Source organism: Erythrolamprus reginae, chromosome 3 (assembly GCF_031021105.1).
Source record: "Erythrolamprus reginae isolate rEryReg1 chromosome 3, rEryReg1.hap1, whole genome shotgun sequence".
NCBI classification, from domain to species: domain Eukaryota; kingdom Metazoa; phylum Chordata; class Lepidosauria; order Squamata; family Dipsadidae; genus Erythrolamprus; species Erythrolamprus reginae.
The window spans coordinates 233745996-233773783 of record NC_091952.1 but is presented as its reverse complement, the minus strand read 5'-3'; the positions used below and the strand labels follow the sequence as shown (position 1 = coordinate 233773783).

Below are 27788 nucleotides of genomic sequence, written 5' to 3'. Positions count from 1 at the left end.
ACTCAAAAGGTCCCTTCCAACTCTATCTGTTAAGTCTGGACTCCAACGCCCAGAATTTTCTAGTCAACATGGCTGCTTGGGGAATTCTGGAACTTGAAATCTACAATTCTCAAAGTGGTCAAGGTAGAGAAACACTGGTTTAGACTAGGAGTATCCAACGTTGGAAATTTTAAGACTTGTGGACTTCAACTCCCAGAATTCCTCAGTCAGCTTCAACTCCCAGAATTCCCCACCAAAGCTGGCTGAGAAATTCTGCCAGTTGAAGTTCACACCCTTAAAGTTGCCAAGGTTGGAGATCCCTGGTTTAGACCAAGGAGTAACCCAAATATCCATCTTAGGCACATTCCTATAGTTCAGGAGTAGGCAAAGCTGGCTCTTCTATGACTTGTGGACTTCAACTCCCAGAATTCCTCAGCCAATCATGCTAACTCAGGAATTCTGGAAGTTGAAGTCCACAAGTCATAGAAGAGCTAACTTTGCCAACTACTGTATGGTTCAATCGGTCCACTGCTTCCAATCGAATGTAAAAAAGAAACAACCTTCAGTGAGCTCAACAGCGTCGATTTGTACTGAATTAGGGTGATGAAGGATCACACGCCAAACTGCAAGGCCCCGGGGACGAAGCGCATAGGAACGTTAAAAAGGCTATCTCGCGCCACAGCCAGGGCGCTCCAAAACTACGATTCCCAGCAGGCTCTGCACTACCCCAAATCCTTCGCGCGCGAGGGGTGCGCTCTGTTGCCACGGCCTCAGCGGGCTTCGGCAACCGAAAAGGTTTTTGAGGGCCGCTCCGGAAGCTGCCTGTCCCCCTCAGCGGCGGCAGTTGAGGCCGAGGCCCGCGGTATGGCGGCCAACTGTTCGTTGCGCGTTAAGCGGCTGCTGCTGGACCCCAGGTTCGAGGGCTATAAGCTTTCGTTGGAGCCGCTGGCCTGCTATCAAGTGGGGCTGGACTCGCGTGAGTGTCGGCGTGGCGCCCGGGTTTGGGCTACGGAGCAGAATAGGCTGTGTTGGGGTGGAGGAACGGGGAACACTCTGCCTCCGCTGCCCGGATTTGCGGCCTTGCGGGGAATAGAATAGAGCCGGTGGTAGGGACCTTGAAGGTCTTGTAGTCCAGCCCCCCGGGAGGCTGGCTGGACCAGGGACAGCGCTTCCAGGCGATCAACCAGGAGAATGGGAGCAGGAAAAGCCGAGGTTATTATATATAAATATATATAAAACTCCTGTCCTCGAGTTTTTAAATATCCGGGTTTTTTTCACCATTTGCTGAAGGAAGAACAACATCTGGATGGAAGCTGTGGCACTGGATGAGTGTTAGATGTCGTTTTTGTTAACAGCACTGGCTCTGTGTTATTCATTTAGTTGATTGTTTCATTGTCTTGCGATTTATTGATTGACTATACAGTATTTATCTGACTGCCATCTCGCTGTCAAGCAACTATTATCCTTTGAGCCAAATTTGATTTCTGGTGGCTTCATGGATATCCATCTGTCCATTCATTCATTCATTCATTCATTCATTCATTCATTCATTCATTCATTCATTCATTCTGCCTCCCATCTCATAATTGTCAAGCAACTATTGACTATTATATTCCTTTGAGCCACATTTGACTTCTGATGGCTTTATGGAGATGCATCCATCCACCCATCCCTTCATTCATTTGTTCATTCATTCATTCATTCATTTTGTCTCCCATCTTGCAACTGTCAAGCAACTATTGACTACTTCCTTTGAGCCAAATCTGACTTCTGATGGCTTCATGGAGATGCATTTATTTATTTATTCATTCATTCATTCATTCATTCATTCATTCATTCATTATTTAGATTTGTATGCCGCTCCTCTCCGCAGACTCGGGGCGGCTCACAGCAAGACACAACAATTCATAACAAATCCAAATATAATTTAAAATATTTTAAAAAGAACCCCATTTTACTAACAAACAAACACACACACAAACATACCATGCATAAATTGTACATGCCCGGGGGAGGTGTTTCAGTTCCCCCATGCCTGACGACAAAGGTGGGTTTTAAGGAGTTTACGGAAGGCAGGGAGAGTAGGGGCAGTTCTAATCTCTGGGGGGAGTTGGTTCCAGAGAGTCGGGGCCGCCACAGAGAAGGCTCTTCCCCTGGGGCCCGCCAACCGACATTGCTTAGTTGACGGGACCCGGAGAAGGCCCACTCTGTGGGACCTAATCGGTCGCTGGGATTCGTGCGGCAGAAGGCGGTCTCGGAGATATTCTGGTCCAGTGCCATGAAGGGCTTTAAAGGTCATAACCAACACTTTATCCATCCATCCATCCCTTCATTCATCCCTTCATTCATTCATTCATTCATTCATTACACTTCCCATCTCATAACAGTCAAGCAACTATCAACTATATTATATTCTTTCGAGCCAAATTTGACTTTCAGTGGCTTCATGGAGTTGCATCTATTTATTTCCCATTTATTTGCTAAGTTATTTATTTTTACAAATAATTAAGGCCGCAAAAATATCCAACACACCTTCCTCCTCCTAATTTCCACCTAAGGGGAGTTGGGCTGAGAGAAAATGACCAGTCCAAGTGCACTCAGTCACCTTTCTGGTCTCCTAGTTTCTAGTCTGGAGCCTTAACCACAAAACCAAAGGGGCTCTGTAGGGGTTTTTTTGGCTTCCTTTAAAAAATGGCTTTCACTTTTTCACTTCCCAAACTCTCCTGCAGGTCTCAGATTTCCTGTTGGTCTCCAATCCAAGTTCTAAAAACATCAGTTTGGAGTCTACTTAGAGTTCCCCAGAGAAATAAATAGACTATTGTTCTTTGTGGTAGTATGAAGGATAAAGTATTAAATTAATTCCATATAGTAAATGTTGCTTGGTAATCCAGAGTTCCATAATCAAAATTGAGTTATTTCTAATTATTTAGCTTCCTATATCTGTGCATAATATTAGTCTGTTTTATTTCTAAAAGAGACTTGTGGTCTTGGTATAAGAAAATAGGTATGGGAGATTTATAGATTCAAGTTGCTGTCACAACTTAATTTTTCTTTCTTTGTATTTTTGAATGCCAAAGAAATAAAAGCTATAAAAGCTATTAGAGAAAAAAGTGCCTTCTAAAACTTGCCTAAGTATTTAAAGAAAAGTCAGTCAGTAGATGGCACTCTAATACTAATTTTACTGATCAGCCTGGTTTCTGTGTATTTACTTTTGGGAAAAACCTACAATACCCTTATTTTAAATATATGAGGAAAATATATTTATAGAATAGAGTAGAATAGAATAGATTTTTAATTGGCTAGGTATGATTGGACACACAAGGAAATTGTCTTGGTGCATATAATAATAATAATAATAATAATAATAATAATAATTATTATTATTATTATTATTATTATTATTATTATTATTATTAATTAGACTTGTATGCCGCCCCTTTCCGAAGACTCGGAACGACTCAGTGTATGCTCTCAGTGTACATAAAAGAAAAGATACATTTGTCAAGAATCAACACTTAATGTCCAGGTACAAATAAACAATCAAATTATATTAGGAACCAGTTAATGTAAATCATAAGGATACAAGCAACAAATTACAGTCATATAGTTATTAGTGGGTGGAGATAGGTGATGGGAACGCTGAGAAGATTAATAGTAGGGCAGACTTAGAAAATATGTTGACAGTGCTGAGGAATTATTTGTTTAGCAGAGTGATGGCATTCAGGAAAAAAATTGTTCTTGTTTCCAATTGTTCTGGATATAGCGTCGTTTTGCAGTTAGGAGTTGAAACAGCTCATGTTCAAGATATGAGGGGTCTGTAAATATTTTCATATCCCTCTTTGACTCATGCAGTATGCAGATTCTCAATGGAAGACAGTTTGGAAGCAATTGGGGTGTTATTTTGTTTTTGGTTTTTTTGGTGTTCCGATTATCCGCTGAAGTCTGTGTCTGTCTTATTGGACAGCAGAATCAAATCAGGCAGTTATAGAGGTGCAGATGACTGACTCAATAATTCCTCTGTAGCTCCTTGGGCAGTTTGAGCTTTCTGAGTTGGGGCAGAAAGAACATTCTTTCTTGTGCTTTTTTCAACAAGACCAATAAGTTTAATATTATAAGTTCATAAGTGGTTGTGCAATATCATAATTTTCCTGTTTGTTTCTTCCTTCAGCGGTAGCAGAAGTCAAACTGAGAGATGATCAGTACACCTTGGAACACATGCGTGCATTTGGCATGTATAATTACCTACATCTTGATTCCTGGTACCAAGATAATGTTTATTATGTTGATCAGCTTGGAAGAGTCATGAATTTAAGTGTTACTTTGGTAAGTTCATTATGAAATAAATATGCTAGATGGTAGCAGCAAATTGGGTAAATTTTCTTCCAAGTATGCATCCAAGATCTACATATGTAATTTTCAGCAAAAATATTGTTTTTCACATTCTTGCCTCCCAAATTTCAGTTTTCAGGGAGAGGGAATTTTAAACTTCCTTCCCTGAGCTCCGGAGACAATTTGTATGTTTAATCACACCTTGCCAAATAAAACATTCAAAGCAAAATACAAAATTAATAGTTTTCTCTCTGTTAATAAGTAATTATGGATTATCTGGATATTTATTCAAAAGGTTGTAGTTTGTAATGTATAATGTATCTTCTGTTAAAGCTATTTTTGCCCTGTTTTTAATTTAAATATAAAAAGATATGAGAGACCATGCAGGTGAACATTATATGTATCAGTAGATACTATACATCTCATCCCAGAAGTGGTTCCAATTGATATAATAGGGAGTGGGAGGTATAGAATAGTAGCCACGTATTAATATGTTAGGAAATGTAAGTCCAAAAATACTTTCAGATTTTGACTTTTATCCCACTTGCCAATTCTTTCAGGGGAATACTACCCCTGTGAGACACAAAGATTACATTATCCTTAATCAGATAACTTTGGATCAATCACCAGACATTCTTGTTTAATATGTATTACTTTTTTAATAAGGAGATTATGTTTTCTTCTGACTCCTTATCATTTCTAACTTTGTTTGTGCTTATTTGCAGGATGTATGATGTCAAACTTATGGCATGTGTGCCACAGGTGGCGTGCAGAGCCGTATAATAATAATATTATTAATAATAATTATAATAATTATTATTAATAATATTAATATTATTATTATTTATTAGATTTGTATGCCGCCCCTCTCCGTAGACTCCATATAGGAGGGCATGGAAAATGTTGCCCTATGTAAGCTCCAGCATGTATGTGTGCACTGGCCAGTTGATTTACAGCCTTGGGGAAGGCTGTTTCACCCTCTGGATACTTCAGGGAAGCTTCCCTGAAGCCCTGGAGTGCAAAAAAAGAGCACTCAATGGACAAACCAAAAATTTGAAAAATGCACTTCTGGTTTGCCTGTTGTGCCGGGTGGTGGTGGTGGTGTTGCATTCTGGAGAGTTTAGGGAAGCTTCCTGAAGCCCCGGAGTTCAAAAAAGCACAACAGATAAACCGGAAGCGCATTTCCCAAACTTCTGGTTGGGCCGTTTTTTCATGTCCCAGGCTTCAGTGAGACTGTGCACATGTGCGGAGACGGAGATTGGGAGCATGTGTGGAGGCAGATCCGGGGTGGATGCGCATTCATGGCAGGGAGGAAAAAGGAGTGGGCACATGTACACATGCTAGCACACTCACACACACCTTTCTGGCATGCGAACGAAAAAAGGTTCGCCATCACTGGTATAGACCAAAGACCCATCACCAGAGTTCATGAAAACCTCAGCTTTACTATTATGATTGTTTGTCCTTTGTCTTTTGAGTTTATACAAATTCTTTTTTCCCTCTTGCTTACAGGACCATGCCTTAAAAAAACCAAGAGAAGTATTCAGGCTTCCTGCAGACTTAATAGCTTGTGATAATCGTCTCTGTGCATCACTACATTTCACATCTTCCACCTGGGTTACCCTTTCAGATGGAACAGGAAGACTATATCTTATTCAAACTGGCAAGCGGGATGATGGTTCTTGTGAAAAGTGGGAAGTAAGTCCTGATAATTTGTCTTCTGCTGCTCAGTTGCTTCAGTTTAAATATACTAGTTTTCATATATTTTTTGAATGGTAAGATAAGTGTTTTCCTCATTTCTTCATTAAAAGGTTGCTAACCTCCAGAAACCTAATTATTATCATTTATATATTATAATTTTACAAAGGTCTGATGCACACACAAAACAGTTCTAGACAATGTACATAAAACACAGTCCCTAAAGTTGAAGATCAACGTATCCAACTCAATTATCAAAATAGTATCAAAATTAAAGGCCTATTGGCTGTTTAGTCACCCCTAGAGCATGTGGAATTGCCTGCCTAAAGAAGTGTCTTCATTGCTTTTGAAAATACTGAGATTAATGGAGCAGGTGAAAGTCTGGGATTCATCTACTTGTACACCAAGTACACCAAGTTGTACTTGGTGAACAATACTAAAATTACAGATAGTTCTTGTTTAATGATCAGCACCTTACTGACTGTTCCAAGTTACACCAAGTTACAACAGAACTCCCAAATGCTTTTTACAAATTGGAGTTCTGTCGGCTGCACATTCCACAATCACATGATCATATTTGAGATGTTTGACAACTATCTTGTCACAACTATTCCACATTTATGTGATTATGCTTTCCAGCAAAAAAAGACAGTAGAAATATATTGATTCACTTAATGAACATGGTGTTCACTTAACAACTATGATCTTTGCTTAGCAACTATTGCAGAAAAAGTCATAAAGTCATGTGGGTGTCTTGACTTATGATTTATGATGGAAATTATTGTTATAATTTCAAGGACTACTACCTACATCATATTAAAAAAAATAATAAACCATTACTGCTAGTCATAAGATCTAACCATTATTGTTCAGAAATATGTAAAACATATTTCTGTAAAACATAAAGACAACAGCTATAAAGGCAATTACCAGAGAATTTATGACACCCCTGCAACCACATACTCCCAACACACACACACACACACACACACACACACACACACACACACCATGTGAAATTGAGGATTAGCCATTACTTCAAGATTCCAGAGGAAACCTCTAAAGCTTGATATTGTGGGTAACAGAATAAAATCTCTTGTATTAGGGGGGACATGATCGAAACATTTAAATATATTAAAGGGTTAAATAAGGTCAGACTTCTATGTTTCTATGGAAAGTTAATTAATTGAACATCATGTTGATCTTAATTGAATCTTGCTGGAGTTAGCATCAAAAGTGCTATTATCAAGCATTGAAAATTGCCCTATTTCCTAACATTCTCTGGGTAAAGAAATTCTCAATTACCCTTAGGTCATTTCTGAAAGAAAATGATATAGCATAGAAATTAATTATTTCTTCTCCATATTTTATATAACAAAAGAACTAGTTTTCCAAACAACATCTATCTTTTTGCTAGTTTAGAATGTTTAGGAGGGGGCGGGTAGTTATATCATTAATTTTTCTGTTACTCCTCAAATAAGCTAATAGTTAAGGCAGCAGGCTAGAAACCATGAATTCTAGTCTCACCTTAGGCATTAAAGCGAATAAGCTGACTTTGAGCCAGTGACTGTCTCAGCCCAACTCACCACAAAAGATTGTTCTTGGGAAAATAGGAGGAAGAAAAGATATTTATGTTCATTGCAGAATAAAAACAAACACTATCACTTATCTTTATCACTGTTATCTTTTTTCCTAGAAATTGTGCTGACAGTTGAATACAATAACTCTATTCAGAATTTGAGATATCTAGTCCCTTTTATTTATTTATTTGTTTGTTTGTTCCTGCTTTTATTATTTTTACAAATAACACAAACTGGCAAACATATCCACCATACCTTCCTCCTCCTATTTTCCTCATAGCAACTCTGGGAGGTGAGTTAGGTTGAGAAGTAGTCACTGCCCAAAGTCATCCAGCAGGCTTTCACAGCCAAAGTGGGACTTGAACTTAAGATCTCTTTCCTTCTAGCCTGATGTCTTAAATAATAGACCAAATTGGTTCACCATCCTATCTTATTATACATTCTATCTCGAGGGCTGCTCCAATACTTTATAAACATCCATAAAGCTTCCAGAGCTTTATTGAGTTTTTAATATCTTTTCTCTTTCATGTGTTCATAATCACTTTTGGAATTTGATTCATAAAATATCAACTAGTTTATGATAAACAAATTTCCAACTTGCCCATAGAGATTTCTATTATAGATTGTACTGTATCTGTGTGTCTTAGTCATTTTCCTGGATGATTAAGGAAGTGTATGCAAAGCATATTAATGTTCATGGTTTGTGGAATAAAGCTACAATTAAGGGAATTCATCCATTATGATGAGCCAGTCCCAGGGAAAAAGGCTTGAATGATCACTGTATTTAGCCTTGAGGTGATATTTTTCCCCTTTGTAAAAGAGTGTTGAAAGATGGAGAGACAGAATAAGTTTTATTGTCTCCAGATTTATGTTCAGGTTGCTCGGGATAGACGATTCAGTTATAAAGCTGGAACATCTGGGACCAATAACATAGTTTATTTGTAGGCGGGGAGAGAATCTTAAAATTGGAAGCACAGGATCATATACCATCAGCCACATCTAAAACACTTCAAATAAATATTTTCTTTTCCTGTTAGATGAACTGTGTGGATTGGAAACAGTAGATGCTGAGTTACCGTCACAAAAACACAGCCTGATAGTTCTATTAGATCTGAAGGATGGATTGTGCATCAGAAAATATTACTGTTGCTTACTAAAATTCCTTCTTTCTCCAGATACTATTCAGTGAAGAGTTTGAGACTCCCTTTATTGTAGTCCACAGCCTATCGTTTGTGCAGTCAGACACACATTCAATTGGTGTCTTACTCTTACGAATGGAAAAGGATGAATCGGATGCACAAGGCAGTGGCTTTCATGTTTCATTGGAGTGGGTTACAATTGTGAATACTTCTAAGGAGGGTGAGTATTTCACTTGGTTTTACTTTGCTGGTATATGAAAGAAAGTTCACTGTGTATCTGTACATATTTATTACATTCTTACTGGAGGAATTCTGGAAACTATTAACTAGGGGAATGGCGAAAGGATATGAATACAAATTTGCAAATTCCTAATAGTCCAAATGTCTGGCAGAACGGTTAGAAAAAAATTCTTAAAAGAAATGGCATTAAAGATACTAGTAAATCACAATGAAATTAAAGAGGTATTTTTCAATAATACTTTGTTATCCTTCCTGTTTCCCTAAAATATATAGAAACAATTTCAGATGGCTGAAACAGACTCCATGCTACAAGCAGACATTCTTTCAAATAGTTTTTTTTTCCCTAAGGCAAAGCCTGGCAATAGAAATCATGAAAATATGCTGGGTGAATTTGAGCCTGTCACTTTCTCTCAGCCCAGCCTACTTCAGATTACATGGAAAAGTGAGAGGAGTATGCTTTGGACATAAGGCAGAGTTGAAAATTGAAAGTCAGCTGGGTGACTTTGGGCTGATCACTCTCTGAATCCATCAAGCTTTACAAGACCATTTACAATTAAAAAAAAAATTCTATCCCACCTTTACAATTTTTAGAAATAATTCAAGGCCAGGAATATATTCAATACACCATCTTGTAAATAAGGATTTTGAGATATTCCAGAAGAATTACTAGTAGTGTAATTAACCTTCGAGCTATAAGCAGAGTATATGTGCTCTCTACTATCTAGATAACATTTTTTCAAGGACTTTGTGTTGGTTCCTTTCCTGAAGGCTATATGCCTTCTAAAGACATTGACAGTTAATGCCCCAATATTGGTAGATCAAAGTATTGTAGTATAGCCGCTCCGAGTCTTTGGAGAGGGGCGGCATACAAATCTAATGAATAATAATAATAATAATAATAATAATAATAATAATTGTTGAATGTTTATCTTTTAAAAATGGGAGTAATTAAGAAATTCAAAACTTTTTTTTAAATCAGGTGAAGAAGTATATGAAGTCTCCAATCGCCGAATTCTTCAAGGAAAATCTGTTCCTCATTATGCAGCTCTAGAACCAGATGGAAGTGGCTTGATGGTTATCTCCTACAAGCCCTTTACTCTTTTGCAGAATGGTGAGACCAAGCAAGATGAAAATGAAAAGGAGAAAACAGAAGCAAACAGGAAAGGTAATGTCCCTATGGCTCATGCTATCCTGAAGGTCTATAGTGGAAAACGTAATTAAAATCATGCAGCTTGAAAATTCTTCAGCGTAGCCATGCTGAGACCTAATCCCAGAACATCCAAAGCAACCTTGATATCACACAGTTTTTACAGTTAAAAGAAGTAATTGTAGAAATTAGAGTTGCAATATATTTACTTATATACAGTGGGCATCTGTTTAAATATGTAACTTGCCAAAACCTTCAATACATATGATTGTAAGATTATAAGAAGGTATCAGAGGTGATAATCATCTGGTTCGGACAAACTGCAGCGCTGAATGTGGGTAAGCCTGCTCACCATCCAGATATAATGATGTCCCATTTAGTCACATTTTTGAGGCTGTGCGCATATGCGGAAGGCTGTGTGCATGCATGTGTGCTCACATTTGCTAACTGGTAGGGAAGATAAGTGGATACCACCCCTGGAAGGTATGGTGATTCAAAAATATAACATATTCCTATTTATGTCCATTTATGCGAATAAGATAAGTAGAGTTCTCAAAATATATTATCATAACCTACTCAGACATAATAAATGATGGGTAGTGGTGTTCATTGAAAAACGTCAGCCTTTTTAGCTAGCAAAGTTGCTAGAAAGAATCCATGCTAATAGTTTCATCTAGCCTATATACCCAAATAAGGGAAAATGATACTTTTATTTTTAAACAGTTGGTGTGTTCTATATTATATTGATTGCAGTGGTGCCTTTACTTAAGAACTTAATTCGTTCTGTGACCAAGTTCTTAAGTAGAAAGGTTTGTAAGTAGAAGCAATTTTTTCCTATAGGAATCAATGTAAAAGCAAATAATGTGTGCAAACCCATTAGGAAAGAAATAAAAACTCGGATTTTGGGTGGGAGGAGGAGGAGGAAGAAGAGGAAGAAGACAGTCGCTGCTGAAGGAAGAAGGTCAGGTGAGGGGAATCAAAAAAATCCAAAACTTCAAGGCTTTAAAAAAAAGGGACTTTGAGGCAGTAAGGAGGAGCACCCACCTCCCATACACCCGGCTGCCTCCCATACACTGCGCCAGAGAGAGAACCCAGGGGGAATGGCAGGAAACTGGCCGGGCCTTTGTGCTGCTCTCAAATTTCCTGGGAAATTTTCCAGGCTCGGGTTCTTAAATAGAAAATGGTTCTTAAGAATAGGCCAAAAAAATCTTGAACATCCTGTTCTTATCTAGAAAAGTTCTTAAGTAGAGGCACCACTGTTCGTAGTAAATTACATTATATTTGTGGTAGGGTTATCTTATACTATTTAGTTAGTGTCTAATAATGACTGTAATAATGTTTTCCAATGATTCATAAAATATAATTGTTGATGTGATTTTATAAATGGGAACAGTCAAAGAAAAATGACAACTCTATGACTAACAGACCTGTCATTTATTTCCTTGGAAGATAATTGCATACAACTCAATCTGCATTGGGCTGTATCATCATAAATACAATTTCAAAATCAGTGGAAGTAACTCTTCTGTTCTTTTCTTTTCTTTTCTTTTTAGTTCATTCTTTAGACTTTTGTCTCTAGTTCTGGGCTCCATGATTTCTGGATCCTTAAAAATTGGTATAATTTCAAAGTAGGGCAGTGAAGATGATCAGGGACTATAAATCTAAGTGAAGAAAAATGGAAAAACTAACCTCTTTAACTTAAAATTAATTAAAAATGGCTAATAAGTGATATGATTACACTTTTCAGTGTTAGAAAAGAATCCCAGCGACCGATTAGGTCCCACAGAGTGGGCCTTCTCCGGGTCCCGTCAACTAAACAATGTCGGTTGGCGGGCCCCAGGGGAAGAGCCTTCTCTGTGGCGGCACCGGCCCTCTGGAACCAACTCCCCCCGGAGATTAGAACTGCCCCTACTCTTCCTGCCTTCCGTAAACTCCTTAAAACCCACCTTTGCCGTCAGGCATGGGGGAACTGAAACATCTCCCCCTGGGCACGTTTGATTTGTGCATGGTATGTCTGTGTGTGTGTCTGTTAGCATATGGGGTTTTAAAATATTTAAATATTTTAAATTTGTCTGATTGCTTATGATTTGTTTCTACATGTTGTGAGCCGCCCCGAGTCTTCGGAGAGGGGCGGCATACAAATCTAAGTAATAAATAAATAAATTTCCTAACATTAACAACAGTTTGACCATGGATGTCTTTTACTGCTTTAATTTGTTTTTCTTCACTGAGCAGTAGATTGGACTAATAGCCTAAATGGTCCCTTTGATTCTATTTATCCATGCATTATATTTTTTAAATTCTCTTTATATTTAATGATTATTTGTACCTTCCTAGTAGGTTTTAAATAATGACAGATGATATTTGAGCTGCTATTTTTCTTTTTGTAGTTTCAGGTAGCTAGGCAATGCAATATTTCATTGTGCAAATAACCGGATTTTTGACAGCTATTCCACAAATCTTTAATGTTTTTGCCTTTAGCTAATTATGTACAGCCCTTATGTACTTCCGTTTATAGAACCTCTATATTACTGGCAACAGACTGAAGATGATTTGACAATCACTTTCCGACTCCACGAAAACTTTACCAAAGAAGATATACATGTCAGCTTTTCTCCAAATCATCTCAGTGTAGCACTGAAAGACCCACAGTTTCCTATACTGAAAGGGGACCTTTTTTCATCGATTGACCATGAAAGCTCCACATGGATAATTAAAGAAAATAGGTATTTATTTTTGTGTTGTGTACTTGATCTGTTGAATTTGTTATATATGTTGATCTGTAACCTATTGCCATTTTTCACCAGGTGTTGACATTACTAAAATATCTTTAATGTAGATTGCCACAATGAAATGAATATCAGTAGTATGTATTGTTTAACATCTGAGTTTGTAAATAGTCACCCATGTGTGATTCATAAAATAATGCTGAATAGATAATGCTTATCTATAATTTGGAGTTTTTCATGTGGCCATCTATAAATCCACATGATCCATTCGCTTTCCTATTGCAGATGGTTTCTTTTTCTTTATAATTTTGGAATTGAGGCGAACACATGGTATAGAAGGCCTGGGGGCAGAGTTTAATTCTAAACTGTTTCAGTGAAAATTCACCATTTACAGAAGGGGACTCCAAACTTGGCAACTTTAAGACTTGTGGACTTCAACTCCCAGAATTCTCCACCTAGTATAGCTGACTAGAGAATTCTGGGAGTTGAAGTCCACAAGTCTCAATATTTAAACATGGTATCAACCATCTCTAGCCACTTATTTGAACCTGCTGCTAGCTGCCGGAGGTCCACTAGAACATCTAGCCTGTTCCAGAGTGGTCTTTTTTCCCAAGACGGATGAACCATCAACTCAGGTGATTACTGCCCTATCTCAATCGCATCCACCATCGTCCACGCCCTTCACAAGATCCTGGCAGGGCGTCTCTGCTATACGCTCCAATTCTTGCCCCTTCAACATGGTTTCTCCAGCAGGCCTTGAGGTAATGACTCTCCTGCACTCCGTCCTTCGGAGGCTCTTGTGCAATGTTGTTCCTGGATGTCATAAAGGCTTTTGACACTGTTTCTTACCACATGATTTTTCGTTTCGCCAAAGCTGCAGGTCTACCACTTCCCCTGGTGGCATATCTTTGCCACCTTTATTAGCAGTCCATGGTGCAGCTTGCAGGTGCTCCCACACCATGTGGTAGAAGGGTCCAGCAAGGTGATCCTCTGTCTCTGCTCTTCTTCATTGTGGTCATTGAAGAAATTGCTGTAGCCAGTACCCAGCATCGGGTACGACTTCGATGGCCATCAGACCATAGCTTATGCCGATGACCTTGGGTTGTTAGCAGAGAAGTCCCCTTGGCTTCAGGAAAAACTACCACCTCCTTTCTGAAGCCCTATCTAGCACCGGAATGAAGCTTAATGCCAAGGAGTCTGTTAGCCTCACCATCACCAAGGACAGCAAGTAGAAGTGTATGGCCCTTTTGCCAACCACTTACGATCCTCTTGGGACAGGGAACTCAAGTTTGTTACCTCGGCCTCCAATTCAATTGAAAAGGCTGCATTGTCCCTAAGCACACTGGCAAATTGGACTCCCTGATCAGGAGCTCTCGCAGGCACTGCTGAAGCCGAAACAGCGGATTCAGCTAGTGAAGATATTTCTGGTGCCCAAATTTATGCATGATTTTGTACTGGGTCACATGCACAGAAACACCCTGAAAAAGCTGGACTCTCTGATCCATGTGACGCTGGCTGCGGCTGCCCAAAGGCACTTCTTAGGGCTACTTCCATGTAAAGATGGAGGCCTATTTCTTTTCATCAATCCCACTGTTCCAGGCATTGCGATTAGAGAAGATCACAGCCCATCCCACCACGCTGTCCCAGATAATTCAGCAACGAGAGACTTTTTGTCTTCTGCGGTGCTGGATGAACCAGCCATGCAGAGGTAACACCGCAGTCATAACAAAGTCTGAGGTGCGGGATGAATGGAGAAATGCACTCCTGACTTCATTTGATGGTTGGAAGCTGGGTGTCCCAAAGATAAATGCAGCCAGCCATTAGTGTTGCATCTCTTAGCGATTTATTGCTCTTAGGGGGGCTTGCCCCACTAAATTCATGTACAATAGCTAAGTTTGAAGACTTCTGATTGGTGTGAATTCATAGTTGGATTTCCTTGAAGAATCCTCAGTTACTACTATCAAGGCATTGTGAATAGATTAATTTATTTTATATTAAGTCTTTCGTTCTACCTTTATCTATCTACCTTTATCTATGTTTATCTATTTTCCCAGATTAGAGATAATTTTAATTAAGAAGGAAGAAGAGAAATGTTTATGGCCAGAACTGATTATTGGTGACTCTCGGGGGGAATTTATTATGGACCCAACTCAAAGGGCCGCAATAGCTGAGCAGCTGATGTATCTTACATCTGATGAAATGGTAAACACAATAAAATCTGAGGTTTTAATATGTACATACACATACCGAACTGTATGTTTATCTAGTAGTTAAATTGCATGTTGCATGGTTTTTGAAATCATACTTTATTGAATATCCTACAGTGATTAGCTTTATATATTGTGTTTAATTATCTTTAGGTAGGCTGAAAGTGATGGACATATTTCAGATTATAGATATGAAATTAAATCATTACACCTTGAAGGAAAGCTCAATATGCATAAACATAAAAAGGAGACAAAACACCAACACAACAGTCCTCCCCAACTTCTGAGTTTCCAGGGATTTTTTTATGAGAAACAATAATTGTTTCCCAAACTGTAGTCTAAAATATTTCAGTTTACAATACAATTATCTCATGCGGCTATGAATTTACTATACTCTGGAATTAAACCCTTTAAAAATATTAATGAAATACTGGATGCAATACATATATTATAGGTTTTTATTATATCACATGATTTTTTTTACTGCTATGTTATTAATGTTGGCTCACAGAATGCATAGAAAACTAAATTGAATTTCTGATTTTAGAATCCAGATCCTAACAAAGAAAATCCTCCATGCAATGCTCAAGAGCTAGAAGAATGCGATATTTTCCTTGAAGACAGTACAAGTTTATGTAGATTTGACGGTCATACAATGAAGATCTCTCATGTGGTAAGCATAAAGATTATTTTCTTAAATTGCATCATGGTTGACAATTTGCAGAATTCATTTCTTTTTTCCGTTGGTTTTTCTGGCCCTTTTAATTCATGGGTGTCAAACTCGTCACGTGACATATTGTGACCTTTTTGCCTTTGTGGAGCCGGTGTGGACGTGGCCTGCCCGTGATACATCTGACTCGCAGGCCACCAGTTTGACACCCCTGTTCTAATTGTTTTCATCCATAATGATGTCCTTTCAGACAGAAATGGATAGGGCCATGTTTTTGTGACTTTAGTCCTTTCTAAAGCAATATCGCAAGTGTTCTCTTCCCGAGTTAATCTCAGTCATTGAGTTAATCTCAATCATTGCCAATATACTTGATCTAGTACAGTAGTTTCCATCAGCCCACCTGGTTCTCTGGTCTTCACAGAATCTTACTTTTTCTACCACTTCCTACTACAAACCAAGGAAGCCATTCACCCGTAGAATTTTCCTGCTCTCTTCCCTGTCCCCTCTTCCCAAAAACAATATCTAGGACAATCAGAAAGACAATCAGTTAACATGCTTTTATTTACAAAGATCAACATTATTATTATTATTTATTGGATTTGTATGCCGCCCCTCTCCGTAGACTCGGGGCGGCTAACAACAATAATATAAAACATCATGTAAATCCAATACTAAAACTAATACTAAAACAATTAAAAAACACTTATTTGTAAAACCAAACAAACATACTAACAAACATACCATGCATAAATTGTAAATGCCTAGGGGGAAAGAATATCTCAGTTCCCCCATGCCTGACGGCAGAGGTGGGTTTTAAGGAGCTTACAAAAGGAGGGTGGGGGAATTCTAATCTCCGGGGGGAGTTGGTTCCAGAGGACCGGGGCCGCCACAGAGAAGGCTCATTATGCAGGCAATGGCTTTTCCATGAGATTCTATGGAAGTGACGGATTTTGAAGAAGCAGGATAGAAAGAGTATTGACACATTTCTGAACTCTGATGGTGGAAAAGGTTCCTGAGAACATCATGGGTGTTCTGTGCACGGGGCTCGAAGTGAACCCCCCGAGTCAAAAAGTCCCTTATTTCATGGTAAAATCACACTCTTTATTGATAAAATCACACATAGCGTCAAGCAGATTTAAAATGGCAAGGAAAAAGGGAGTATTTTCTCTCCGGAGCTAAGCATCAACAGACTTTGGGAAAGGCACCAAACTCGGCCTAATTGGGATTCTTTAAATAACCAGTCCATTTATCATTTCAGCAAAATCCCAAGCAAAAATCCTCCAGCAGAGAATGTCTTTTATTGAGGCAGAAATCATGGTTTTACTTATTAATTGGATTTCTATGCCGCCCCTCTCTGAAGACTCGGTTTTGAAGCCTTGTTCAAGCACACCCCCACTCTACAACTATTGCATTGAACACTGTTGAAACCCCACACCCAATAACCCCTAATCCTTTGCCTTTACACTGCCTGGAAGTGACATCACACCCTAAAGAGACTAAGGCTGTAACTAATTCCTTTTACTATGCAACTCCTCTCACCTTCTCAGCAATCTCCTATAGCAAGGGTCTATCCACTGACTATCCCTTCTAATGTCTTCCTCATCCTCTGACTGGGACCACTTCCCCATTGTCATATAAGCCCCCTCCAATGGTTCCTCGGGTTCACTCAGGTCACTTTCTTCCTCACTCTCGCTATCTGCATAAGCTGGTAATCCCCCTGGCCCAGGGTATCCAGAGGGGCTTGACTCATCATCCTCAGAATCTGACATGACCTGAAGTGGACAAGGAGCACTCACAACAACGGGCACCAAATAATAATAATAGTAGTAGTAGTAGTAGTAGTAGTAGTAGTAATAATAATAATAATAATAATAATAATAATAATAATCACAAATGGATCATTGAACCAATTGATCCAGAGTTATCACTTGAGGCACAAATGACCAGGTTGAAATGACTATATTTTGGACTTATGTGAAGACCTGTATCTGTTTAGAAGTCTTTAATGCCGGAAAAGGTAGAAAGTAAAAGAAGACAATGATTAGCAATAAATTGTTGGACTCAATTATGGTGGTGATAGGTGCACTATTGGATTCCATGAAGGGCCAGGTTGTAGATGGATCACCCTGGAGAAAATCTGTTTTTGGGGTTGCCAAGAGACAACACTGACTTGATGGGACATAATTTGTCAAGAAAAAAGCCTGAGCTCTATGTTAGCTGCCAAGTTATACACATCAAATGGACAAACCTGTTTATCCCACTTAAATGTATTAAAAGAATTCTGTACAAAAGCATAGCTTCCAATATGAAGTGCTATCCCTCAAATAACATAGAACAATAATCTCCTTAAATTTGTACTACCACTTGCTTTCTTTATCATAGCTTTCGGTTTCTTTTAATTTTCCTGCAACAATCAATAGTTGAATTTCCTCAAGTAACTTTATCTGCACCATCGTATCTTATGTGTCCACCAAGAATTGATCAGTTAACCACCTTATCACTAATGTCAGCTTGAACCTTTAAAGCTAAAAGGACAGTCATGCCATAACATTTCATAAGCCATGAACCACCCAGTGCTTAATATAGCTAATTGTAATGGGTCATGTCGACCTAACTTAAAATCTGCTGTGCAGCAATCTACTCTTACCATCATTAAAAATAAACTTTACCTTTTCAGATGCCTAATACTTAAACAACTTGACATTTAGAAGGGAGCAGCAGAACGAGTATTAACTTCTAGCTGGGCGCAATCAAGATGAACCTATCCATAGGCTTATTGAAGCTTAGATCTTCAGTCTATATTAGCCTTTTCAACCTAATGCTTTTCAATTACATTAGGCTATCGCTCCCAGGATTCTGAGCCTTCGGCGTTACATAACACAGTTGGTCAATCCACCTAGGCGAAGTAGGCACAAATTTCAGTTCCCCCTACCTTTTTTGTTTGTTTGTTTAAGGCAGGTTGTGCTATTCTGAGAAGAAAAAAATATTAAAATTTCTTCAGATATCTGGTGCTATTTTGGGACACAGAGAAAGATTTAAGGCACTTATTTTCCCTGCACATTGCTATGCCAAAGAAATTAAGATTGAAAACTTTATCCACTCCATTGAAATCAGGAATTATTCTCTCTACCCACCAAGCAAGGCAAGAGCAGAAAGTGCTGTTCACAGAAGAAAAAGATATAATGGAATTATAGGGCATCAGATAGAGAAGGTTTATCCATATTGTCATTTCTCTTCGAATGTAAAACTGCGTGGAATGATGGTAGAAGTTAGAATTCTTAACTAAAGCAACTTGACCATCACTGTGATGATACTAGTAGATTTTTAATTCATTATAATTCAAAATGATGCTGTGGTTTAATTTTAAATACCATATGCGTGGATGAGTCTTACTATAAACAGTAAGTACTATAAACACTACCCTCCTCGCCTTTCGCAAACTCCTTAAAACCCACCTTTGTCGTCAGGCATGGGGGAACTGAGATATCTCCCCCGGGCCTATACAATTTATGTATGGTATGCTTGTGTGTATGTCTGTTTAATAATGGGGTTTTTTAATATTTTAAATTGTAAATTATTAGATTTGTTATAAACTGTTTTTATTGTGTTGTGAGCTGCCCCGAGTCTACGGAAAGGGGTGGCATACAAATCTAATAGATAAATAATAAAGTAAATTAAAGGTTAATTTAATACACTGTTTTCTTTATTGAGTTTCTAACTCAATACTTCTTTCACCTTTCTGGATCAGTAAAATGAGGACACAGATTGTTGGAAGAAATATGCTGACACTAAAATGTTCAGAAAATACTGTACAGCATTATGGAGCGGTATATAAGTCTAACTACTATTGCAATTGAGTTTACACAAAAATGCAGCATTAGGGCAACAGCATATTGAGCACTGAAGAACAGAGATATAGGAAGTCCAGAAGTATTGAAGCAAAAGAAAAATATCCCTTCTTCCCTTTATTTCTGTTTTTTTTGCCTGAGGAGAAGAAAATAGAACTTTAAAAAAAAAAGTAATTTAGCCATATTTTATTTTCAGTGCTTTTTTTATAGCTACCCATGTTTTCCTGAAAATAAGACCCTGTCTTATATTTTTTGAATCTTGAAATAAGTGCTTGGCATTATTGCCATGCACTCAAAAGCCCGATTGGGCTTATTATAAGGGGATGTCTTATTTTGGGGAAAACAGGGTATTAAATAATTTTATTTTTATTAACAAAATAAATTTCTTAATGTATTAATATTTAATAAACTAATTGTATGTAAAATAGAATTATATGAAAAAAATTAAAAAATAGTTCTGGGTATATATTTTATTTCCTTAAATATCATTTACGCATTCAATGTCATTAAAAATAAAATGCTATGGATTTATATGAAAACCATTTTTCTAAGTTTCTAAATTTTTATAGCCATAAATTGCCCAGAAAATAATGAAAACAAATGATTTGCAGAACAAATCTCTGGTTTTTTACAGCTGTAGAGGAAAGACCCATTACAATGGTCTCAGATCCAAAAATCACATTTTTTATTCCAATTTGATCAAAATGAGCTTCAAAAGACAATTCTCTACTGCTTCTGCTCTTTTTAAATATATAAATTTAGGTAGGTGTGCAAGTGTTGTCTTCCAGCATAGGAAACTGTGGGATGAAACTTACTCCATCAAAAAGCTTCAGAAAATGAATAAAAGCTTGTATGGTAGGAATGCTAGTTATATTTTCAGGAAGTCCTCCCTTAATGAGCACTGTTTTAGCAACTCTGTGAATTTACAGTGGCACTGAAAAAGGTGATCTATGAGCAGTTTTCGCACTTCAGACCTTAGCAGCACGTCAGTAAAAATCAAAGCAAATGAAATTTATAAAATAGTAAGCAAGAAATTGTCGGAACCATTCCAAACAACCCCATTTTGTTTTCAGCAAAACGTAACAGCTTCTAGCACCTTGCTCCTCATAAAGAATACGCATGCTCAGTTATGCTGCATCCTCAAATAATTTATGCAAATATTTCTGTTAAAGTATGTGATTGCAGTGAAGCCATACTGAGAATCTCATTTTCACATCAGCAATTAAAATACCATCTTGTTTGTTTGTTTTCTGAATCCCGGAGTTGAAATTTTGGCAGTGAGTAGATTAGAAGCACTTCATTATGGGACATTTAAGCTGCTGTGAATATTAGTCTATTGGAACAAAAACAGGACAATTATGTATTTATGATAAAATTGATACCACATTATTTCTTTTTGTTCTTTAATATCTCAAAGGAATGCATTTGTAAGCCACTGGCTACAATCTCATTAGGGAGAGCGAAGTTTTGTACAAGAGACGTGGTGATAAGAATACTGTGTATATACTGCAAGCCTAACATAGAATCAGGTTTCAATTGTCTTCTTTTCTTCTTCTGTGGACTAGGGTTGACATAATAGCAGCATTCCAAGGGGACGCTGTCACACACACACACACCAAAAAAAGAATAGAGATTTTGTGGCATTTCTCTAATTAAAGAGACAAAATGACAAAACAATTTGAATCAAATTGCTGGTCATGGGATAAGAGGGCCTGTCCTTTTGGGACTTGATAAGTGGATCAACAAACCAAGGAATAAATGGGCTTTTTTCTCTGTGGGAGAGAGTTAGAGTTTCAGGTGGGTTCAAGTGGGGAAAAATAGGAGGAAGGAGTGTTAAATATGTTTGGTGCCTTGAATTATTGATAAAGTAATGAAGGCGGGATGAAAACATATCTGTGTTGGGTCCCTTGCTTTTGAACCTGTTCATAAATGATCTGAATTTAGGATCAATGAGCAATTGGGGAGAGAGATGTCTGCACTGCCTGCTTGTCAGAACCCATAAACATTTGGCCTCTGTGAGAATCAAAATGTTGCAGAAATAGGGGTTTTGATCTAATCCGGTAAGACTTTCTTATAGTCTTATGTAATTATAAATATTGCCAGTTTCTGATTGCCTGTAAATAATTTAGCAGTTCAGAAGATGTAGAATATTGTCTGTCAACATCTCTTGTTTAAAAACTAGAAATTGACAAATTTTAATTAGTCTCTATTTGTTTTTGTTTTTTTAAATGGAACATGGTCTCTCCTCTGCTAATCTGTATACCTTTTGATTTTGATTTATTTAAAACATTGGTATGAAACTATTGAACTCAGCAAAGCTACGGTAAGTAAGAACCTAGTGGGTAATAATATGCTGCCTTTATGATGTGACAACCCATGCTTCAAAACTTTAACTTGTGTGAAATGACCATAGATTAACCATTTTCAATCCTTTAAGAGTTTTAAAACCAAAATTACATCTCTCCATGGTATAAAAAACTTTCCTTGGGTTCATGTAGAACTAGAACTTCAGCTGCAAGGACAAAAATGCCACAGAGTTTTTCTAATTGTCATCTTGTTACTCGGAGCATGCCCAGGCAACTGTACTAACACACAAAAATCGATATAAAATTAAATACATTTCAGGAAAGAAGATTAAGATGTTAGCTGTTCTTGATTATAGATTCTGAACCTTGGTTTTCAGCAGTAAAGCCACTGTATATTTTACAAAATACAGCGAAGGGTGTTAAATATATAGCCGCTGGATCCTTATGCTCTTTTCCAAATTCAAAATAGAGTTATTTATTTATTTGAATTCCAGTCAAAGTCTGAAAAAAATAGGTTTGTGTTTAAATTGGCATAAGATAGGGGTTTTTTTTGCTTCTGTTGGAAACAGCAGCTTTAATGGTTTGGCGTATCAGCCATCCTAATTATGATTAATATTTAAAAGTACAATGTGCTGATGCCATTTATAGGTCTGGGGAAGACAGATAAAAGCTGCCTTTCTAAAGAAACATACAGGCATTCCCAAGTTTATAGACTTTAAATATCAATCTTTGTTCCAGTTAAGTATAACCCAAAGAATTCCACAATCTACATGGACATCCTACATAAAATTCCCATAATGATGCCTCCAAAAAGTTTATTATGTTTTTCCTGGCATAAGTATCAAGTATAGTGAAAGAATTATTTTTGTTTTGTACTGTTTTTTTTAAACCTTGTTAATCATCCTAAATATTACTTATATTGGTCAAGGTTATAAAATGAAGAAATTAAGAATCTTCATTTATCCAGTAAGATTCATCATCCAATGAAGATCTGATCCTGTTGGTCCAACATTAAAAACATTATACCATTCTGGATCAGGGAGCACACCCAAATATAATCCATTTATATAGTGTGTGCTAAGCCTCCAATCCCTAAATCCTAATCCTTTAGAACGGATCAGAACTGGACTGGAAAATGCAATATATGGAGGTTTGGACAATTCTTTTTTTTTTACTGATATCACTGTGTTCTGTGTAGCCAGTTAGTAATTTCTGTATTGGTAATAAAGAAGATTGCTTTTCTTAATCCTACAGGTAAACCTTGGAAGCAATCAGTATCTTTTCTCAGCTGTAGTAGATCCTAAGGAAATGCCATGCTTCTGCTTACGCCATGATGTTGATGCTCTTCTCTGGCAGCCTCGCCCAGATCAGCAAGACAAATGGGAGTATATTTCTACTTTCAATGCCTTAGGTAAGAGAAAAGGACTACACAGTATTGCTCTCGGATTGAACAATTGAAGTACTTTTCCATTCAGTTCCGTCATCTGTGTTCATATAGAGAAAGTTTTCAATTAAAATTTGTTTGGGTTGGATTTTGGAAATTGTTATCTCAGGAAATAGCAATCTTGTGATAAAAGAAATCAGTAGAGTAACTGAAGTGTTGTCTCATTCAATCTATTTTTTTCCAGAATTAGAAGCTAGCTTTCTAGAAGAAAGTTCCTCAAATATTAGGGAGAATATGGAAAGAATATATTTGTTCATTGCTACAGGTGTGGACTATTTCTAGTCGAGGATAAAAGCCTAACTAAATTAAATCTCCCGAAGAAACGTAGCTAATATTTCCAACATCTTTATGCTAGTTACTGTATTTTTCGGCATATAAGAAGCACCAAAGTATAAGACGCATCTTAGTTTTTGGGGAGGAAAATAGAGAAAAGAATCTGCCTACCAGATATTCGTCTGGCTAGCGTCCTTAGTCTGGTCAGCTTCGGCATATAATTATTTTATCCCCTGGTTAGGGCCTTAAAAAAATCTTATTCGGAGAGACTAACAATGAAAGAGCTTGCATGCCAGTAAGAACTGGGAACATCATTAGCACCTGGAAAGAATCATTTGGAGCAAGTAGAGAATGAAAATAAACAAAATTGGAGTTTGGAAAACATTCTTCTCAGAGAGTAACAATGAAAGAGCTTGCAAGCCAGCAAGAGCTAGGAACATTGTTAGCACCTGGTTAGGGCTAGAAAGAAACATTTGGAGCAAATAGAGAATTCTTTTAAAAAACCTACAAAGACAGGTTTTGGAAAACATTCTTTGCAGAGAGTAACAATGAAAGATCCTGCAAGGTAAGAGCTGGGAACATTGTAAGCACCTGGTTAGGGATGGGGGGGCAGCTTCATTCAGAGTATAAGACACAACCAAATTATCAGCCTCTTTTAGGGACGAAAAAAAATGTGTCTTATTATCCCAAAAATACGGTAACTTGAACAGATTCTAATCAGCAAAAGTTATTTATGATAGTCATAGAATCTTGGCCATTTTAAGATTGGAACACCCATTTAAGCCAGAGAATCTGGCATTCTCTAAAAGACAAATTAAATGTTAGATGTTAATTCCTCCCTCTCTCTGGTATGTAGTTTCATTATTGTTTGTGAAAATATGTGTTTTGTATTCCCTCTCTGTACATTTGCATGGACGCCCACATCTTTCAGTCGTTTTAAATTGTGCTTTGCTCTTATTATAAAATTCCTTACACGATATGTATGCATGTATTACAGAGTGAAATGGAAGCATTTATACCAGAAACAAAGAAGTCTGGTCTGTAAAAGAAGAAATTTAATTTATGTTCATATTGCCTGGAAATGTGAAAATAGGAGTATATCGGAGAACAGTTTCAAAGATTTAAAAGTGTTATCTGAGAGGGGGTGGGTGGGACCAAAGATGCTCATGATTTCTTTTTTAAAAAAATGCAGATAGCTAGAAGGAAATCTGGTCTTTTTGTTTTGGCTTCATCTTAAGAGTTTGATTAAAAACTAGCAACATTTTCCTTCTCGTTTATTAGCCTGTTGCAATATGGCATACAATATAACACTTTGGTGATAATCTGTTCCAGTAATTGGTTCCAAAGAAAATATGGCTTGGCTTTCCCCGTGTATAATGAAAGATTAGAAATATCTTGCCAGCTGCACAGCTAAAGGGCTTAGACAGATGTGTCAAAGATAATCAGAGTAATTCTTTAGAAACTCATTTTCATTTGATCCAATACTAATTTCAAAAGCAGACTAATCAGTGCAAAAAGCATAGTTAACAAAATGCCCGAATTCCTCTTCCTACTAAACACTAATACCTTCAACATTATTTTTCTGGGTGAAACATGGCTTAATACATCCCTCCCTGACTCCATCACCACAATAAGAAACTACCAAAACTTTACCCTTAGACCATCCACTGTTGACCTCATCCGATTCCTAAGAGGTCAATAAGGGGTGTGCATAAGCGCACCAGCGTGCCTAACATCCCTGTCCTAATGTTCCCTGTCTTCATTACCTGTCTTATGCATATAAACAATGTTATATCATAGAGTTCAAATGCTGCATTGAAAAGGTCTGGAGAGCCAGTTTAAACATGTATTTTTCATGTGCTGTCCTCTTAAGAACATAAGAACAGCCGTGCTGAATCAGATCAAAGCCCATCGAGTCCAGCATTCTGTGTCACACAGTGACCCACCAATTGTCCATAGGGAAAGAGAAAGAGAAGACAAAACCCTCCCTTTCCCTTGACACCCTCTCTCCCCCACACACAAATAGTACCCAAGGAAATCCTGCCTGCTTCAACCAACATAGAGGCGGGCGGCACTTGGACATTGGTTTCAATAACCACTGATACACTTGGCATCCATGAATCTGTCTAATCCTGTCTTGAAGCTATCAAGGCTGACAGCTGTCACAACCTCTTCTGGAAGTGAATTCCATAAACCAATGACCTCTGGGTGAAGAAATATTTCCCTTTATTTGTCCTCACTTTCTTACCTATGAGCTTTAGGGAGTGCCCCCAAATTTAACATATTTGTCATAGCTGTATGGCCTTCTAATTTCCCCAAACACCCCAAATCTATTGTATTAGAGCAGGGGTGTCAAACTGGATTTCATTGAGGGCCACATCGGGGTTGTGTTTGACCTTGGGGTGCCAGAATGGGTGTGGCCAAAGGGGGGGTTGGCCAACTTGACCTCACTCGTGTCAGGGGTGCCTGCAGCGTCCCAAGTGCTTTGCCAGTGAAAACCCTTTCCCGAGCTCTTCTTTCAGCTGCAACAGCCTCCTGCAACCCTCTCCCAGTGAAAATTGAGCTTGGGAGGGCTGCCCGTGGCTCTCCAACACTCTGTTCTATCTGGCAGAGGCACTGTCCTTCTCTATTTCCAGGGCAGTCCCACGGACCAGGTCTAAATCCATCCTCTGGGCCTTGAGTTTGATACTCCTGTGTTAGAGTAATCTAGTCCTGAAGATTCAAAGATGTGAGCATTTATCCAGCTGAGTCCCAAAGAAAATGTGTCTCATGCACATCTTACACTGCATAAAATAAGAGAACAAAAGCTCACACGATGACAACTGGTCTGTGAGATAAAAAATAATTATTATTTGCTTTTGCTGGCTCTTCGTGTTTTAGGTTACGTGCAGGCATCCAAGCGGGACAAGAAATTCATGGCTTGTGCACCAGACCACTCATATTCTGCACTTTGCGAGTGCCTGCGAAGAGTGTTCATCTATCGCCAGCCAAGTCCTCTAACCACTGTTCTCTACAACCGAAAGGAAGGCAGACAAGTTGATCAGCTTGCTAAGCAGTTGGTAGCAACTCTGGATACACATGATACTTTTTTGGGTTTTCAAGCAACAAATGAGAGATTGTATGTTCTCACAGCAAAAGCTCTATTTATAATAAAAATAAGCAATGAAAATTAATCATGGTCTCATAATGACTACATATATCATTGATCTCTCTGCATTCATAACAACTTCCAGTTAAGACTCCATAACATAGACAAATTACAAAATGCCAGTATCAACTATATTGCAAAGGTAGTGCAATATAATATGTACTGTCTCCTAAAGGATGACCAACATTGTTTTATTGTACATTTAGGAGATAAGGATTTGGAGATTTATTTAGTAATAAATCTATTATTATTTTCAAATTTCCTTAAAACTTTTTATTTTAACTCTTTCTATTTGGTCTCCTGAATCAAGACAGTCTGAAAAGGTAATTTGCATCTAAGTAAATATATTTTTAGTTTGGTTTTAATTGGATTTTTAAAATATTTAAATGTTTTCCCTAAATGCTTGCATTGGCTCATTGAACAAATCAGACTGGAATATGTACATCCAGTTTTCTTAAGCATATTTTTAATTGAAACTCGAAATTCTCATTATTTACAAATGTGGTAATTGCAGTTGGATTGTATCTGGTTTCTGGAGGCGAATTCTCATCCACTTGAGAAATAAAGTAATTTTTTTTTAAAAAAATGAAAAGGTTTCAGTGTTCTTTACCTGGACATTAAAAATGAATTTAAAGATTTGTTGGAAATTGTCTTCTCTGAGCTGGTACTATTTGAAAAAGATTGTGAGTTAAAATGGCTGTATGTAATTTTTTTCCAGGAGGAACAAACTAAGACCTATTAAAGATAACCTGGCTGGGAAAGTAGATTTAACCATGGGATAAATAGTCCAGAATAAAAAAACAAATCATATTTTGTACAAGACTTCCAATTACTACAACATAACGCTGAAGCCAATAATTTTCAAATATGTTTATGTACCAGTTTAAAGCAAAATTGCAGCAAAAGTGGTTATTCCCTTTCCAGGTTGCCTTTTTACTACATGCTAGTAAGAGGAAAGGGAAGCTAAAATACTTTAACTTTAACTTTAAAAGGACTTGCAACACCAGCAACCCACATCTAGCTAGATTAACAGCTCTTTTCTAATGTTGAA

At 37.6% G+C, this 27788-nt stretch overlaps 1 protein-coding gene across 1 annotated transcript; it reads left to right on the top strand.

Moving 5' to 3' along the window:
* Positions 1-564: 564 nt before the first annotated feature.
* NUDCD1 (NudC domain containing 1) lies at positions 565-27326 on the top strand. The gene is made up of 10 exons (XM_070748218.1): positions 565-955; positions 4148-4302; positions 5821-6006; positions 8762-8945; positions 9945-10130; positions 12631-12838; positions 14896-15043; positions 15596-15721; positions 23127-23283; positions 26470-27326. The coding sequence occupies exons 1-10, from the start codon at positions 583-585 to the stop codon at positions 26760-26762; spliced, it is 2016 nt and encodes a 671-aa protein (XP_070604319.1). The 5' UTR covers positions 565-582; the 3' UTR covers positions 26763-27326.
* Positions 27327-27788: the final 462 nt, after the last annotated feature.

Coding starts and splice junctions, on each gene's coding strand:
- NUDCD1 (XM_070748218.1), top strand. CDS start 583: ATGAAGGATCACACGCCAAACTGCAAGGCCCCGGGGACGAAGCGCATA. Junction 956..4,147: donor TCAAGTGGGGCTGGACTCGC/GTGAGTGTCGGC, acceptor TTCTTCCTTCAG/CGGTAGCAGAAGTCAAACTG. Junction 6,007..8,761: donor GTTCTTGTGAAAAGTGGGAA/GTAAGTCCTGAT, acceptor TTCTTTCTCCAG/ATACTATTCAGTGAAGAGTT.